Source organism: Trachurus trachurus, assembly GCF_905171665.1.
Source record: "Trachurus trachurus genome assembly, chromosome: 17".
Taxonomy (NCBI): Eukaryota; Metazoa; Chordata; class Actinopteri; order Carangiformes; family Carangidae; genus Trachurus; species Trachurus trachurus.
In genome coordinates, this window is record NC_139900.1 from 31,934,720 (window position 1) to 31,949,709 (window position 14,990).

At 40.0% G+C, this 14,990-nt stretch overlaps 2 protein-coding genes across 3 annotated transcripts; both read right to left on the reverse strand.

Moving 5' to 3' along the window:
• Positions 1–365: 365 nt before the first annotated feature.
• Positions 366–5,394, reverse strand: asb10 (ankyrin repeat and SOCS box containing 10). 2 transcript variants are annotated; one of them, XM_083991624.1, is made up of 5 exons: positions 3,939–4,485; positions 3,456–3,723; positions 2,293–2,803; positions 1,625–1,738; positions 366–1,146 (listed from the first exon to the last, which is right to left on the reverse strand). In XM_083991624.1, the coding sequence occupies exons 1-5, from the start codon at positions 4,177–4,179 to the stop codon at positions 961–963; spliced, it is 1,320 nt and encodes a 439-aa protein (XP_083847750.1). In that variant the 5' UTR covers positions 4,180–4,485; the 3' UTR covers positions 366–960. The 2 variants fall into 2 exon arrangements, with proteins under 2 accessions (XP_083847750.1, XP_083847749.1); XM_083991623.1 differs by lacking the exon at positions 3,939–4,485 and adding an exon at positions 4,899–5,394 and having other exon boundaries at positions 371–1,146.
• A 5,697-nt stretch (positions 5,395–11,091) lies between these two features.
• On the reverse strand, positions 11,092–11,527 carry h2bk1 (H2B.K variant histone 1; the record flags this gene model as incomplete). Its single annotated transcript, XM_083991611.1, has 2 exons — positions 11,092–11,328; positions 11,414–11,527. The coding sequence occupies 2 exons, from the start codon at positions 11,525–11,527 to the stop codon at positions 11,092–11,094; spliced, it is 351 nt and encodes a 116-aa protein (XP_083847737.1).
• Positions 11,528–14,990: the final 3,463 nt, after the last annotated feature.

Here is a 14,990-nt window from a genome sequence, read left to right on the forward strand (position 1 = left end):
TAAAACCATAAACAGATCAACACTAATGTAAACGCCAAGGCTAATGAGCGACTGGCAGTTGTGACTTTATTGTGAATTTATTTTCCTACTATTGTTTTATTGGCTATTCAATTTTTATGTTATATCTGTGTGTGTGAAAGGTTGTCAGGAACTGTTTTTTCTTTTTCTTTTTTTAACAAACAAACAAACAGAAACAGATAAAGGAGCCTAATAAACATTACAATCTGTCCAAAACGTATACTCATTTAACATGATGCATCGTATCTTCGGCTTGTCTTTCATTTCAAACTTTAGAGTTGCCTTTGTAAACCCGGATACAGCGTGAGCGTGCACTATTGTATCTGTATTTGTGATATATTGTGAAAAATGTAAAACGAGCTGAGAGAAAATCTAAAATAATGAAAGCACATGTCGACATTACACGACCACAGTGGCATATTTTATTTTACATTAGGCCTAATTCCAATTATAAAAAAGCGTAATTACAATCGTATTTTGGGGAATAACAATTATGTATGCAAATAGGTATACCTGCAAAAACACATCATTACAGTGTCCATTAGCATCAAACTACGGGAATTATTATGTATAAAAATCCAAGTAACTTATGTCTTGATATAGTGCAAAAGTTAAAAAAAAAAAAAAAAAGCAAAGTAGCCTAAATGAAATATAAAACACAGTTGTAATATACTTTGTCAACTCAAGGCTATAGCTCCCTCTTGTGGTGCAAAATCAAACATGTCACTGTGCTGAAAGTTTGAGCTTGAGGTTAATGTGTCATAAAACAAGCAGCTGCTTCTTCCTCCCAAAGAGCACATGTGGCATAAAAGTGTATTTGAAAATATTGAGTGGTATTGTTTGGCATTAGTAAAGGTTTTAGAATATTACTGAGTATCATTCTCTTCACGTTTAGCAGCACACAAGTCTTCATCAGGTCCTATACAGCTGTGTAAAGAGCTCTCAGTGGATGTAGCCTCTGTAGTCAAGGAGCAGGTAGTTCTTGAGGAAGTTGGGCAGATCCAGTTTAGGGACCACCTTGTGCAGTCGGCCCTCAAGGAAGGTCCTGAGTCTGTAGCGTGCCAAGTGCTGCAGGGAGCGAGGAGTCATTTCCAAGGAGAAGATGGACTCATAGAACTGTTGGTGCTCCTGATTGGGAGAAAACACAAACCAACATCAGTTAATTTGGTAAAACACTGAGATCAGTCATTTCACTTAAAACATACTGCAGTTCACCTGCAAATGTGCAAGACACTTAAACATTATTACATCTTACAATTAATCGATATTATCCCTTTTTTTAAATATTAAATTCCATTGTGTTGTGTTACACTCACAAAACTTACATTTATACAAATCTGGTTTATTCATAACATTTCTGTAAATTAATGTGTTACTCAAAAAACAAAACAAATGAAATGCAACAATCTCAATAACTCTCAGATTGATGACCAGCTATTGATTTATTGGCATGGCTTAGCCAGACACTGACACCTATTACATCATATAAAAACCAAAGAAGAGGAGCAGGGTGCCAGTAAGAAACATTAAATATTATAAGTCTAATAAAATATTTGTTTTAAAAGACACAAATCCTGTTCATCAATTAACAATTTAAAGTACTTGCCTTAAACGCCTCTGCAGGAACAGACTCGACCCAGGTGTCTGTGACTTTGAGGTGACTGTAGGCATTCAGGAGGACTTCAATGGTGCGCGGAGATTCACAGCAGTGATTCAAAACCTAAAGAGAAACATAGACGCAGAGCAAAGCAAAGCAAAAGGAGTCATATAGCCATCATTTAAGTTCCTGAGCGAGCTTGTGACTCCATATAACTGAACATAGAACTAAAGTAATTAAACACTTGTGAAATGAACAGATTGGTCTTCCCTCCAGGGGTTTAACTGGAAATTATGCAATTAGTGCTAATTAATCTCCTATTAACACTTGCCTAATTAGCAACCATGCATTTTGTCTAGTGCACGTGGGTTCACTGATAGTTGTAGTCTGTTTCCCGCAGAGAGTGCAACACTTCATGTTGTGTCATGAAATGGGAATGATTTGAATGTTAAGTTGTGAAGTCTGGAACATTGCAAAGAACGGCTTAGTGTTTCAAGACTCTTACTCAAGGTGTTAACATGTGCAGTACCTGCTAATTATGCTAAATGAGCCACCTTGATGGCTCACACTGTAAAAAATGATTCACTTTTACAAGCCGGCTTTGGAATGCATTAGCCCATATTACATGCTTGTGCACACATTTTCTCCTCCAGCACTTTTAGATAACGTGCTCCTACCTTGGGCAGAGCTCCAGGCCACACGCGAATGGAACCATGGTTGAGCAAAGCACGAACAATCCTCTCAGGCTGGTGGGGAATCTTGAAGCACGCCTCTTTCAGGATGTTGTGCATGGGAGCTTCACCACCGTAGTCCATGCTGTTCACGTTGGCAGTGGCACCGTTAGCCAGGAGCATGTCCACTATGTCTGGGTTTACATTCTTACAGGCCATTTGCAAAGGAGTGTGGTTGTCCTGGTCGGTAATAGTGACATCGGCCCCTGCTGCCACCAGCATCTGGGACACTTTGAAGTAACGCTGGAGGTCCTGCGCCTCCTGGGGCTGAGAACAAGCAGTGTTCAGGGGTGTGAAACCCTCGACGTTCCGTTGGTTCACAGCAGCTCCGTAACGCAGGTAGAGATCGACGAGCTCTGGGAGGCCGTGTCTGGCTGCCACATGTAAAGGAGCGTAGTTTTCATCTTGAGTGCCACCATTGATTGCTGCACCATACTGAAGGAGATGTTTTGCACACCTGCAGACAGAGATACAGGTCTTTGTTTTGAATTACAGCAAAAGTTGTGTTCATTTAAACTGATTTTCAAGTTGGAAGTGATTCAACACTGTCAAATGTCTTTTTTTTGTCTGTATAGGTTTGATTAGAGTCTATAACCACATTGAGTTATCCAGTACTTATATCACTTATGTGTTTCACCTACTCTGCTCACCTGCTGGATGCCCTCTCCACAGCAGCAGGTGGTTTAACACATGGGGCTACACTGTATGGAACTCTTTGACAACCTTGAATGTATGACTAATACTACCTCATATAAATGTTCACTAACTTTAAATATCACAGTTTCCTCTTACAAAACTAAAGTCCATTAGCAATGAAAGCATTCTTGCTGGATTACAGTAGTATTACAACTATAAGATACAGTTTAACCAGTAGCTTGTGGCGGCTAATGTTAGCTAAAGTTACAATGTTTTAGTAAAAAAAAAATGCTGCACAATTGAATCACTTCACTGTGACACTAATGTCTTCCTTATATGTTTCTCATAATTATCACTGAAGCCAATAGAAACTGTTCATGAAAACTTACAGTCATGTTGTGGCTGCTTGCTAATGGGTTTTCTAACAACACACACAGCAAACCATACACAAATTTGTGTATTTTCTCACTCACTCAAGGGATTCTGGGCTTGTACAGATGTGCAAAGGCATAAGGCCTTCTTCAGAAACAGCATTGGCATTGGCGCCGTGCATCAGCAGCAGTTTGGTGCACTCTGGCTGGCAGTTTTCACAGGCCTCGTGGAGAGCAGTGGTGCCGCCAGGGGCTAGGTCGACGTTGGCACCACGTTGCAGCAGGAGATTCAGGCAGTCCGAGAAGCCTCGACTAGCTGTTATGTGAATTGGCGTGGTCAGCTCCTGTTCATAGGTCAGCGACCATAGTCCTGCCAGGGAATAGAGTTTAGACAAAGTCAGTTCTATAAATAAGGAAACACATCAGCTGTAACAGTTGCAAGAGTTCTGGGTCTTTTAATTGGAGCATAATTTATAATTTATGTCTGATAAGACCAAATCAGAATGTGAACAACTCTCCCTGATGCAAATTACTTTGACGGAAACAGTCAATCAGTCTTTAAAATCAAAACAGTAGAAAACCTACTCAGGCATCTGTAGTTAAATCTGAAGTTCCTCCATTCCTCTATGTCGCTGGTGTCATAAATGGCGTCAATAAGGTAGCCATACTCCTCGTCGTCGACGATGCTGAGTACCGTCAGCTCATCTCCAACAAGCAGAGAGTTCCAGAACTGCAGGACACAACCTGTGGCTTTGGCTGTGGCGATCACATCGTTGCGGTAAGCCTTTGGTTTGTGCCACCTTATCTTAGGTCCCACATAAGCCATATTGGAGTGTTTTCGTAATGGTATTGCTTCAGAACAAATGAGCGCTAATGTTGGTTGTTTGTCCAGACAGGGCTATTTCAGGGAGGTGTTATATGATATTGTGCATGACCTACTGAACTTAAAAAGCAATGGCACAGGAGCCAAATGCCGGTGCAGCACGTAGCACCTGATACACTGAAGTCAATGAACACCTGACCTGTTCTCTTGCAGGCATTTACGAGTGACGCATTCTTTTGAAAAATATGAGAGTATTTGTCAAATCCAGTCATTTTATATTGTGTATTCACTTTCATTTTGGTCTTTCCCAAAATAAAAGCAAACTTTTCTTTTCTTTAAGTATTCTTTCTTCTGTAAAGCCTGTTGCACTGAACAATGTGTTATGTGATGGACATATGATGGTTTCTATAAATATTGCCTCGTGCTCTGTTTCTATAAATATCACTTCACTCTGTCTTAAAATACTACCAGCCAGTGGGATGGACCAGCTGTGCTGCTTATTGTTGCACATTAAAATAATCTGAATTTTAAAGCAGTTTTTACTTTACTATTTCTCCTTTGATTTTCACATCAGGGGAATCAGTCTGTCATTTCTGTTAAAATAATGATTTGAGAAATTCCTAATTTTGGATACCAGTCTCCAGTAAAACCATTGGCTATGCCGTGCCAAATTGTATGAATTTCAAATTGAATGCCTAATGAAGATAGATGTTGTCTCCTACCTTCCCCTGTGGCGACCCAGCGCATGTCCCCTCCCTGTGGCTCAATGATGAGGTTTACTATGGATCCTCTAGGGAAGAGGTGCTGCATAGCCTCCAAGTTTCCTGTATACACAGCATTCTGGATAACCAAATCGTGGCACACAGCTGCTGGACGGGCCGTGCTGGACCTCAGCGGTTCTCTGTCCCTGGCCTCCTTCTTCAGCATATAGCTACTGAGGTGATGTGAGGCCACCTGCCTCTTGTACTTGTGTCTCTCTAGCATATCCTTGTCATGTTCAAGAGAACGCAAGGCCGTGTGTGTGAAGACAAAGCTGCCTCGCGACATGCTGAATGGCTTGCCTCACACAGAGAAAAGCGGTTCTGTATGATAAAGTGAGGCAGAAGGGCTGAAAAGGCCTGTTTCCCTGTTCCTGTTGTTGTTTCTCTCTCTGGCTAATGTCCACTATGTGCCTGCCGGCTGTTCACAGGGTTGGTTCACAGAGTTGTTTTGATATTTGGTATGAGGCCCTCCCTGCAGTGTGACAAGTAATGCTATTTTTATGTCTCACATGCAGCCACTCGAGCTGCTCCTATTTGCCTCCAGCAAAGTTACAGCCATGAAGTGTGTCTGCTGGCCTGCAAGTACTAAACGTGTTGAATAAACTCATGTTTTGTAACCACAGTACATGCTGTTTTCTTCTCATTTTATCTGACAAAACCTAAATAAGCAGAGTATCTGGGGTTTGCTTTCATAAAAAGTATAGGTTACATTACATTTGCATATTTTAAGTAGTGCTTATTCCTGATATCTTTAGAGGGTGTCCATCCATTTCTCCCTCTGGAAATCTGCTGAGCAAGAATAAAGGGTCAAGTAATATGATAAGAAACCTTTGCACTTCCCAGCAGTCCTTTCACAACTGAAATTTAAAAAAATTAAAGTAATGAACATCTTGGCAACTTTGAAGGTCAAATTTTGTCTTGACATTTTCTTTGCGGAAGAGCAAATAAGACTGCCCTATTTGTAAGCCCCTGTGAGTATGTGTTTGCAAAATGTCTTTTTCTGCTCCGTTTTTTTTTTTTACCAAGAGCCTTAATGGATTTTATGTATCCACATGCCTCCCTGCATTAGAACATTAGGCTGAATGACTGGCAACCGCTGTGTCACTCTGCCCCACGTGTAGTGTTCTGATGGTGGAGGGATGGTGCATAATTAAGCCTCTTAAGCCTACTTCCTAGGCATCTGACAAACCTCTCTTTTGACTGATGGATCACCATTTTCCAGCACTGGCTGAGTTTCTACCCAGTAAAAACCATCTTTCAAATCTATAGACACTGTTGGCAACAGTAACTGAGAATTACCTTTGAGTTTTTGAAAGACTCGTTAACTTTGATTTGATACGGCAGTCTGTTCAAATTAGCTGTGTTGAATATACAATTTCATAAAACATATATTTTAAGGTCTGTTTATCTTACTCTATGTTGGGGTCCATCAAGATACATGCAAGCTCGGCAGAAAACAAAGTCTGCACCACAGGTGGAAAAATACATGATATGTATGTGGAAGGTTTTACCTTCTTTCCCATTTGAAAACACAGAAGCATAGCTGCATCTCATCTATACCTTAACGACTGTTCTGGTATGGAAATCAAGGTCATTTATTTTATGTTACAGTTTGGTAATAGATGCCACATTAAACTGAAGGCAAGTAAGAGTTTCAACTTTGAAAACACACATTACCAGAGAGAGACTAGGAATATTGTTTTTGTGGCTGGAGTACATCCTTTTAAATGATATACATAATGAGTTTATAATATGCATCTGGGCTACCTCCTCTCTACTTTGATGTCTTCCAAATGGCCCGGGTGTCATCAGCAAAACATGTAGGCACTTTCCCGCCTCATTGACTCCCAAATGTATTTTAAATATCATTCCTGGTAACGCAATTATTTAAAACGCTGAACTAAACACTTACTAATGGGGAAAAAGACAGCGACTTCGATAAATTCATTTCTCAAATGGTGGGCATTCATGTTTCTTTTTTTTCTCTCTCTCTTTCTCTCTCTCTCTTTTCCTCTGTGAAGCGAAGGCAACTCTGATGACAACAAAAAACATCAGCAGTAGTACTGTAACACCCCCTGCCCTCACAGCTCCCCGTGGACATATTAAATCTTTGGTTTCCTCACATTACCCACCAGTAGCTGCCTCTCCAAGGTTTTCTGCATTGTGGTCAACCGCCTTCCTCTCCCAAGGCGGCAAGAGGCTGGACATCAGCAACAGCCCTGATGAGAGTGAGGCACTTCATTTATGCAATCATAGGCAATTAGTTCCCTCTGATTATGTGCCTCTTAATGCTGTTTTGAGTACTGTGGCACACAGTAATACAGAAAGAGATTAAACTATAGCCCTCCCTCCACACTGAGCAGTCATTTAATATACTGAGAACATAATGAAATGTACACAGTAATTACAGTAATATTAAATGCTAATGGGTTTGCAATTGGATCTGCTGTTAGTTTAAGAGACAGAGTGAGAGCACCCAAAGAAAGTCTAAGTTTAGAGCGTCATCATGACATCAGAGCACTCAATTAGCCATCAGGTGTTTCTTATTTTAATGATTTATGTGTTGTTTAATGTTATTTCAATCAGAGGGGGACTGTGTCTGGCCTATGGGTAATTCTTTGCTGGAAAGAGAGCAATTAATATGTAATTTACACATTTCAGCATACACCCAGGGCTTAACAAGAAACAGTCTAAAGTTTCTAATCTAGTGGTAGATTGACTTGGAGGTCACCATGGCAACATAATAAGAGAATGCTTAATTGGCTTAATTTTCTCCAGAGAGGATAGTTGATCCATTACGCATTTGTACTGGTTCTGATTCTCTATGCTTATTCACATTTTCTTAATATCATATTGACTTTGTGGTCCATACAGACACATTAAGCCAGACACACACAGTCTGCTTGAAGACTCTGATGCCATTTAAGCTGATCAGCACTGGTTTGTTTCCACATATATGGCTTAGAAAGGTGCCCTGTTTGCAAATCTTCCCATGGTCTCATCACATCGGCTGATGCTTGGTGGAGAACCTAAATGAATTTATAGAAGTCTGAATTGAACAGTAGCTCCAAACTATTCTGTGGAAGCATGATTACTTTTTCTGTACTCTTTCAGCTCTGAGCCCACTACCTATAATGTATTGTATCGGTCTTTGCAGATTCCAATTGTCTCTCAATGCACTGATCAACACGCAAATAGCCCCCTGTTTCATCATGACAATTGAGAGGTTCATATTTCAACCTAATAGTCCTGTATAACTTTAACCATCTATCACAACCTCATTTCATTGCGGTTGCAGTTAATACGCGCTTCCCTGCCAAGTGGAACATTTTCTAATGATGCACTCTCACACGAAAACAAGGCAAGCCAGTCTGGGTTCTGCATCACTCACTAATGCACCCATCCATAATATGTTCATAGCAGCCTGCCTAAAGGAGACAGCGATGACTACCAGTAGGCATGGGCATGAGAGGGGATATGGAGAAGGGTGCAAGATACAAAACCTAAATGGCCATGATAATCATGAACAAAGTCACTGCCATCAAAGAGTGTATCACCCCCCATAATAACATCTGTAGATTTCATATCATTACCATGAATACTGGGAAACATCTAAAATGGGTATCTCAACAATAACAGTCAGCGGTTGGAGTCACATCCGAGGGCATTATCTCAGTGAGCCTGTCTTTGTAGGATGTTGATAAGGGTAGCCTAATATGTGTATGTAAAGCCTGATGTAAACACCATCCTAATTAGAGAGACCTTTATCAGTTCCTCCATTTTATGCAGATTGGACTGGTGCAAACGCTAGTGTCATTATCCTGTAATCAAGTACTATTCAGTTGACAGTGCTGTCTTCTAAAAGCCTGATTAGAATGCATAACAAGGACACAATACTGCATTATTTCAGTCACTTTATGTCAATTTTTAAAGTTAAATGAATAATGGAGTTGAGACTGAAGCATCAGAAGTGAGAAATTATATTCTAAAAACAGTCCACAATATTATAATCATTCCATGAAATGTGTAGCCTACCTCTCACATATTATGTGAGATAAATGATGGTTAGTTGAGTCAGAAGTAGGCTCTTCTTTTTCCGCAAACAAAAAAAAAAAAAAACTAACTTTGATAAACCATAGGTTGTTTTAACAGCCTTTGGTCCTGAAGATATTTCTAAATCCCCAAGACTTATTCAGCTGGGTAAAAAAAAAAAAAAAAAAAAAAAAAGTTTTGTAGATGGGTTTCAACCATTTGTGGATGGTCATGGTCAGTCAAATGTAGCCTAGGCCCTACATAGATGTTCTCCTGTTCTCATCTTGTGGGAACCTAACTAGCCTATCACAAGTTAGTTGGTGTCAACCAATTTGCATTTATGTAGGCCAATGTTAAATCTTTAGAAGAAGATCAAAAGATTCAGAGTCTGATCTTATTTTTTGGTTTAGAATTCTCACAGCTACTTTGGATGGAATTTTGGCGGAATTCCAAAAAGTCGTCACAACTGAACAACAACAGGGAATGGAAAGTAGCCTACAGTATGTTAGTTCCGGTAGCCATCATTGTTTTTTGCTGGTAACTGCGGGGACATGTAAATATTTGTGTTGCCTGTGGCGGGCTATAGCTACGTACAGTAGGCTACTAAAGCGGCTGGCTACAGACAGAGGATATCATGGAAATATTGGTAAGTGTCCTTAAATGGAGCTTAAATGTTTCTAGTTTAACGTTAACAGGTTTGACAACAACAAACACAGTGACACCTGCCAGTCGTGCTAGCTTTGAGCTGGTTAGCTAGTGTGAGAGGTAACGTTAGGCTAACTTAACTAACTTAAGTGCATCATCTGCGGTGCCGCACTTGGCACAAAATCTAACTCTGAAGGTAAAGTTAGGCCTACATGTAACGTTAGGTAGTTTCTTTTTTCTTTTTTTCTGTTCGATGCAAAACTCCTAGGCGTATCAGAGAAACAACCCAGCTTTACCCCTTATTAGCCAGCCTTATTAGCCATTGCAATGACTTGAGGCGCGGTTGCTACCTGTTTTGGCTCGTAGGCTAACGTTACCTTATCAAAACGTTCAGTAATCCAGTAGGTTAGGAGTTATCTACCTAGCAAAACTGAGAGGATGTCGGAAAAAATAAGTCTATTGTCCTTTTATGACTCTGTGGACCTCTTTAGCATCTGGATCAAAATACACAAACCTGGCTATGAGGTAGGCCTATTAAAAGTAACGTTAAGCTTCATGCCTAGCAGCTACAGCAAGGATAGCATAGTAGTATGCTGTAGATTTGAACACTTTTGGTTTGTGAGTCATTTCAAATGAGTAGCCTTTTATTCAGAAGATAATGTACTGAAGCATTGAGTTTTCTTTCCTAACTGTTACCCTGACAACAACACAGTCACCTGGTTAAATCCACACCTGTCAGAGCTGGTACAGTATGTGCTCTCATCGCAACCCCATTCATTTACTACTTTATTCATCCCCAAATGTCTGTCAGCTCATTACCATTTGCAGAAGAATAAAAAAGCCTGATGGCTGAAGAAACATGTGAGCTCTGTCCTTTGGCAAACGGCATAATAAGACGAGCCTCTGACATGAGTAATTTTTTATTTTTATTTTTTACCTTTAACATTTTTGGATGATTAACTCATCAGTATCCACTAGGCTATAGAATATGTGACTATTGAGCTGCAGCTGTTGTGATCATGTTTTAACATTAATTGCTGCTGAGTTAAAAAAACAAAAAAACAATAACTAGCTACATTTTAAACAATTCGTTTTTATAACAGATTTTTTGCAAAAACTGCACGAATACAGGTGTGAAAGTCATAGGCTACCTGGCCCTATGCATGTGGATTATTTTAGCTTTGTGTGGTTAATTTGAACACCAAACTGGTGATATGCAGCTGATAGCTCTCTGTGCGAATATCATCTTGTGCAATGAGCTTTTGTTGACATCAATGTAATGTAACAGAGTTACGCCATCTAGTGGCTTAATGCTGGCGTTTTGCTGCTTTTCCCTTCTCTACATGAAATATGATTTAAGAATAAAGAGGAAAAACAGCTTTTGTGCGTTTATTGAAATCACCCAGCTCACAAAGAAATTGATACACGTGGTTGAAAGCCCTTTTTGTGATAGCTTTGTGCCCCCCTTTTCCCCCCCTCATTTGGAGCTGGTGTACTTGGTGACAGCCTTGGTGCCTTCAGACACGGCGTGCTTCGCCAGCTCCCCGGGCAGCAGCAGCCTCACCGCGGTTTGCACCTCCCTGCTGGTGATGGTGGAGCGCTTATTGTACTGAGCCAGCCGGGACGCCTCCGTGGCAATCCTCTCAAACAGGTCATTCACGAAGGAGTTCATGACGCTCATTGCCCTGCTGGAAATCCCCGTGTCCGGATGAACCTGTGAACACAGAAAAAGGGGGTAATTAGCTCATGTCACGTTAGTAAAACCGAAGCTCAGCGTAGTTTTCTCTCTCTTCATCCACCTGTTTCAAAACTTTATAGATGTACATGGCGTAAGTTTCTCTTCGTTTGGTTTTTCTTTTCGGTTTTTTCTCACTCGAACCTTTTCCCTTCTTTTTGGATACATCGTTAGACATTTTGGCAACGGTGTAACGTGATGATATCAAATGTGTGAAGCAGCTAACGAGTCGCTTCGGAATGATTATTCCATGAGCAGCTGTTCATGTAGCGGCGTTAATTAGCGCCTTATTTAGTTCACCTGCCGTGTGTTTGGACCTGTGCCTCACGACAGGAATATGAGCATTAATTCAGCTCCATTTAACCGTGTGAGTTTTATTTAACTGGGTGTTGTTGCACTCCTGTATAACACTTATATGATAATTGGAGGTAACTTTAGAAAATTGTGCCGTTGTAGGTGACGATGACGTCCACTGGGAGGCACACTTGTACCAGATTTAAAGGCTTTAAAAGTGGGGTTGTATACCCACTGTAGGCTTCACTATAATCCACTGCATATCTTCTGTGTAGCTTGTCACAAAATATCTTTGACTTACATCTCAGGGATACATTTAAATATCATAACATTTACCAGTAAACACCTGGAGGCGACATTTGTATAGTCACAGTCAGTGTTTAGGTAAGGCATGGGCCTGTGCTGTTTTCAGATAGATTTATGTACATTGAGGGTACACTTATTAAAAATGTATGGTATTATGAGTATGGGGCTGGATTAAAGTAGGCACTTGCGCCAGAGCCCCAGTCCCAAAAGCCCCATATTAATTTAGCCTGATATGGTATATGACAATCTGACGAAATGCAGATATGTCTGGGAATTTGCACAATTGAGGTATATAGTTGAAGCTTTCTAATACAGAACGACACTGTGTTAATTCCCTATTACCGTATTTTAATCGTGTGAATTAACTCTTTTGTGGCTAAATTTACTCCTATATGGAAGTAATTGGACAAGGACAAGTAATGTTTCAGCATGGTGATAATGACTGCTCCCTTTGTAAAATATGATAAGGCTCACTCTCAGCATATCCTCAGCACATGAAAAATTCACAGACTATATTTGCAATTTACAATAGCTTCATCAGCTACCACGTCTGTGGTGTTAGCTGGGTGTAGAGATGAGCACAAAGTAGGTTTTGCTCTGAGGCCTCCTAGTGGCTTCATCTGCCCTCTTGATCTGCTCCACAGAGTCCTTTAGGCATTGCTGGTGTCTGACTGTGGTAATGTGGCTCTTTGTATGATAGTGGTGTGCTTACATCATGTGTTTGACCTTGGAAACATCCTGTCTGATTTAAGATTGTCATGCTTACAATTGAGATAAAACAATTTCTGCTCCAGCGCTGGATATTCTTTTTTCTCTTTCTCTCTCTCTTCCAGACCGGTCTTTTTGTTTTATTTGGGTTGAAAAGTTTAACATCTAAATAAGCCCATAGAGAGTTAATGTTGTAGTCTCTTAGTATAATGGCACATTAAAGGAGTAACTTGAAACAGCTTTGATTATAAAACATGCAAGCAGCTCCTGTTTTTGTCCACAGTTAGTGTTTTATCTTAAAGAATCCTTTCTATGTTTTTTCCCAACACCCATGTAACTGCATTTTTCTGTTTTACAGTTAAACATTATCAATAAAATATACCCTGATACAAACTGTGAAGATATAACCAATAATACAACTGATATATCCATCCGTCTGATGTGTATGTATGTGCGATGGTCCTACAGTAGCTCCTTCTACCATCTTTCTACCATTTTTGGTTAAAGTGTTACTGGATTTCTTATTGAAAAGCTTTAGATATGTTTTAAAAGGTGTTTTCACTCTTATGAAGCAAGGTGTAAGGACACGCCTTCCTGTCTGTCATGCAGTGCAAAACAAACATAAATGCACACAATAGGAAACACATCAGTATTATTTGTTTTGAGGTTTTACTTCTCAGACTTGGGCTTTAACACTTCACAGACCCTCTCATATGCTCCTGGATTTACTAAAGAAAATCACAGATTTGTGTTGATCAGTTGCCATTTGTGTGAGTATTTGGGGGCTAAATCTCCTCATAGATCACAGTCATTTGTGTGTTCAGGGTCTCAGGCTTTTTGTTCCCCTCTCAATTTTCCTCTCTGTAAGTGCACAGCCGATATTGAGCATTTATGCAAGGTCGTTTGCAGCTATTGCCACACACTGAATAGAAGGCATTGGTTGACTGTATTTTGAGGACCATCTTTTTCTCTGTTGTCTGGCAGATTTCTTCTGTTTGGCTGTTTCATCTGAAGAGAAGATGGCAAAAAAGGTGAGTGTGTGTGCACATCTGCTACCTCTCTACATTTGCTTGCCAGTCACAGAAGAAGAAAATTGTTGGCTGTTCTGTTTATCACAGCCTTTCATATCAACATATTGTTTAAGGCTATGAGGCGTGTTTATTGTTTTATTTCTGAAGGATTTGAAGATTAATAGAACAAAGCTGAGCTTCGTACCTGCAGTGATTATTCTGTAGTTGCTAAATGCACAAATTGTGCCAGTCTTGTAGACAGATATTCCAGTTTTGGGTTTTTAAAAAACATGCGCACACTCTAGAAAATGGAGAAGTGGCTTAGTTGTGATTTGAGCAGTTGAAAACCTTAAGGAAAAAATATAAATTTGTTGCTCTCCACAGAAAAGTCTGATAACAACATAGATGAAAAAGAAACAGGAACACTGGCTGACCTATGGGTTAAAGCAGAAGTAAGTGATATATTTGTGTTAATATAAGTCTTAAATAGTTATATCTTCCGACAGCAATCACTTACATAGAGTGTTTGGTCTGAAACACGGGTCTGTCAGTCCCTCTGCTCTGCTCTGAGCAGAGGAGAAAACATTTATCGTATCCTACAGTTTTTATCCAATGAGGAGAGAGAACGGCATGCAGGGCTGTGTGTGCAGCCAAGGGACGCCGTGAATGTGGTGACGTAGGGACGAGGACTGTTATGGTGCGTTCAAGGAAACTCGTAACTCGTGCTTTTCCGACCTGTGAAGTCATACCAGTTCAATCTGGTACGAGTTCATGGGTCGGAAGTTACGAGTGGCCGTTATAGTGACTTTCACAGGTAAAACAGGTCGGAAAAAAACACGAGTGGGTTGCCTGAAACGCTACAAAGTCGTAAGTTGTGACTTGAAGCTGTAATTTACGGTTTCAAAAGCCTACCTGGAACGCAGCATTAGCCAAAACGACCGGATCGCTTACTTCTGCTTTAACTACCTCTGTGAACAAAATAGTTGTATTTCTGTTTTTTATGTATTCAAACATCTCCTACTAATTATAAAAAAGGGTACCGTTGCAAATGTGTAGAGCTGCAACAATTAATCGCACAATAATCAATTATTAAATTAAGCATCAACTATTTTGATAATCAAATAACCGGTTTGGGTAGTTTTTTTTTTTTAAGAAAAAAAGTCCAAATCTAATTTCAGCTTCTTAAATGTGAATATTTCTGGTTTATTTGTTCCTTTATGACAATAAACTGGGTATCTCTTTGGTTTGTGGACAAAACAAGACATTTGAAGACGTTTTCTCGTGGTTTTGGAAACACTGATTGACATTTTTCAATATTTTTTT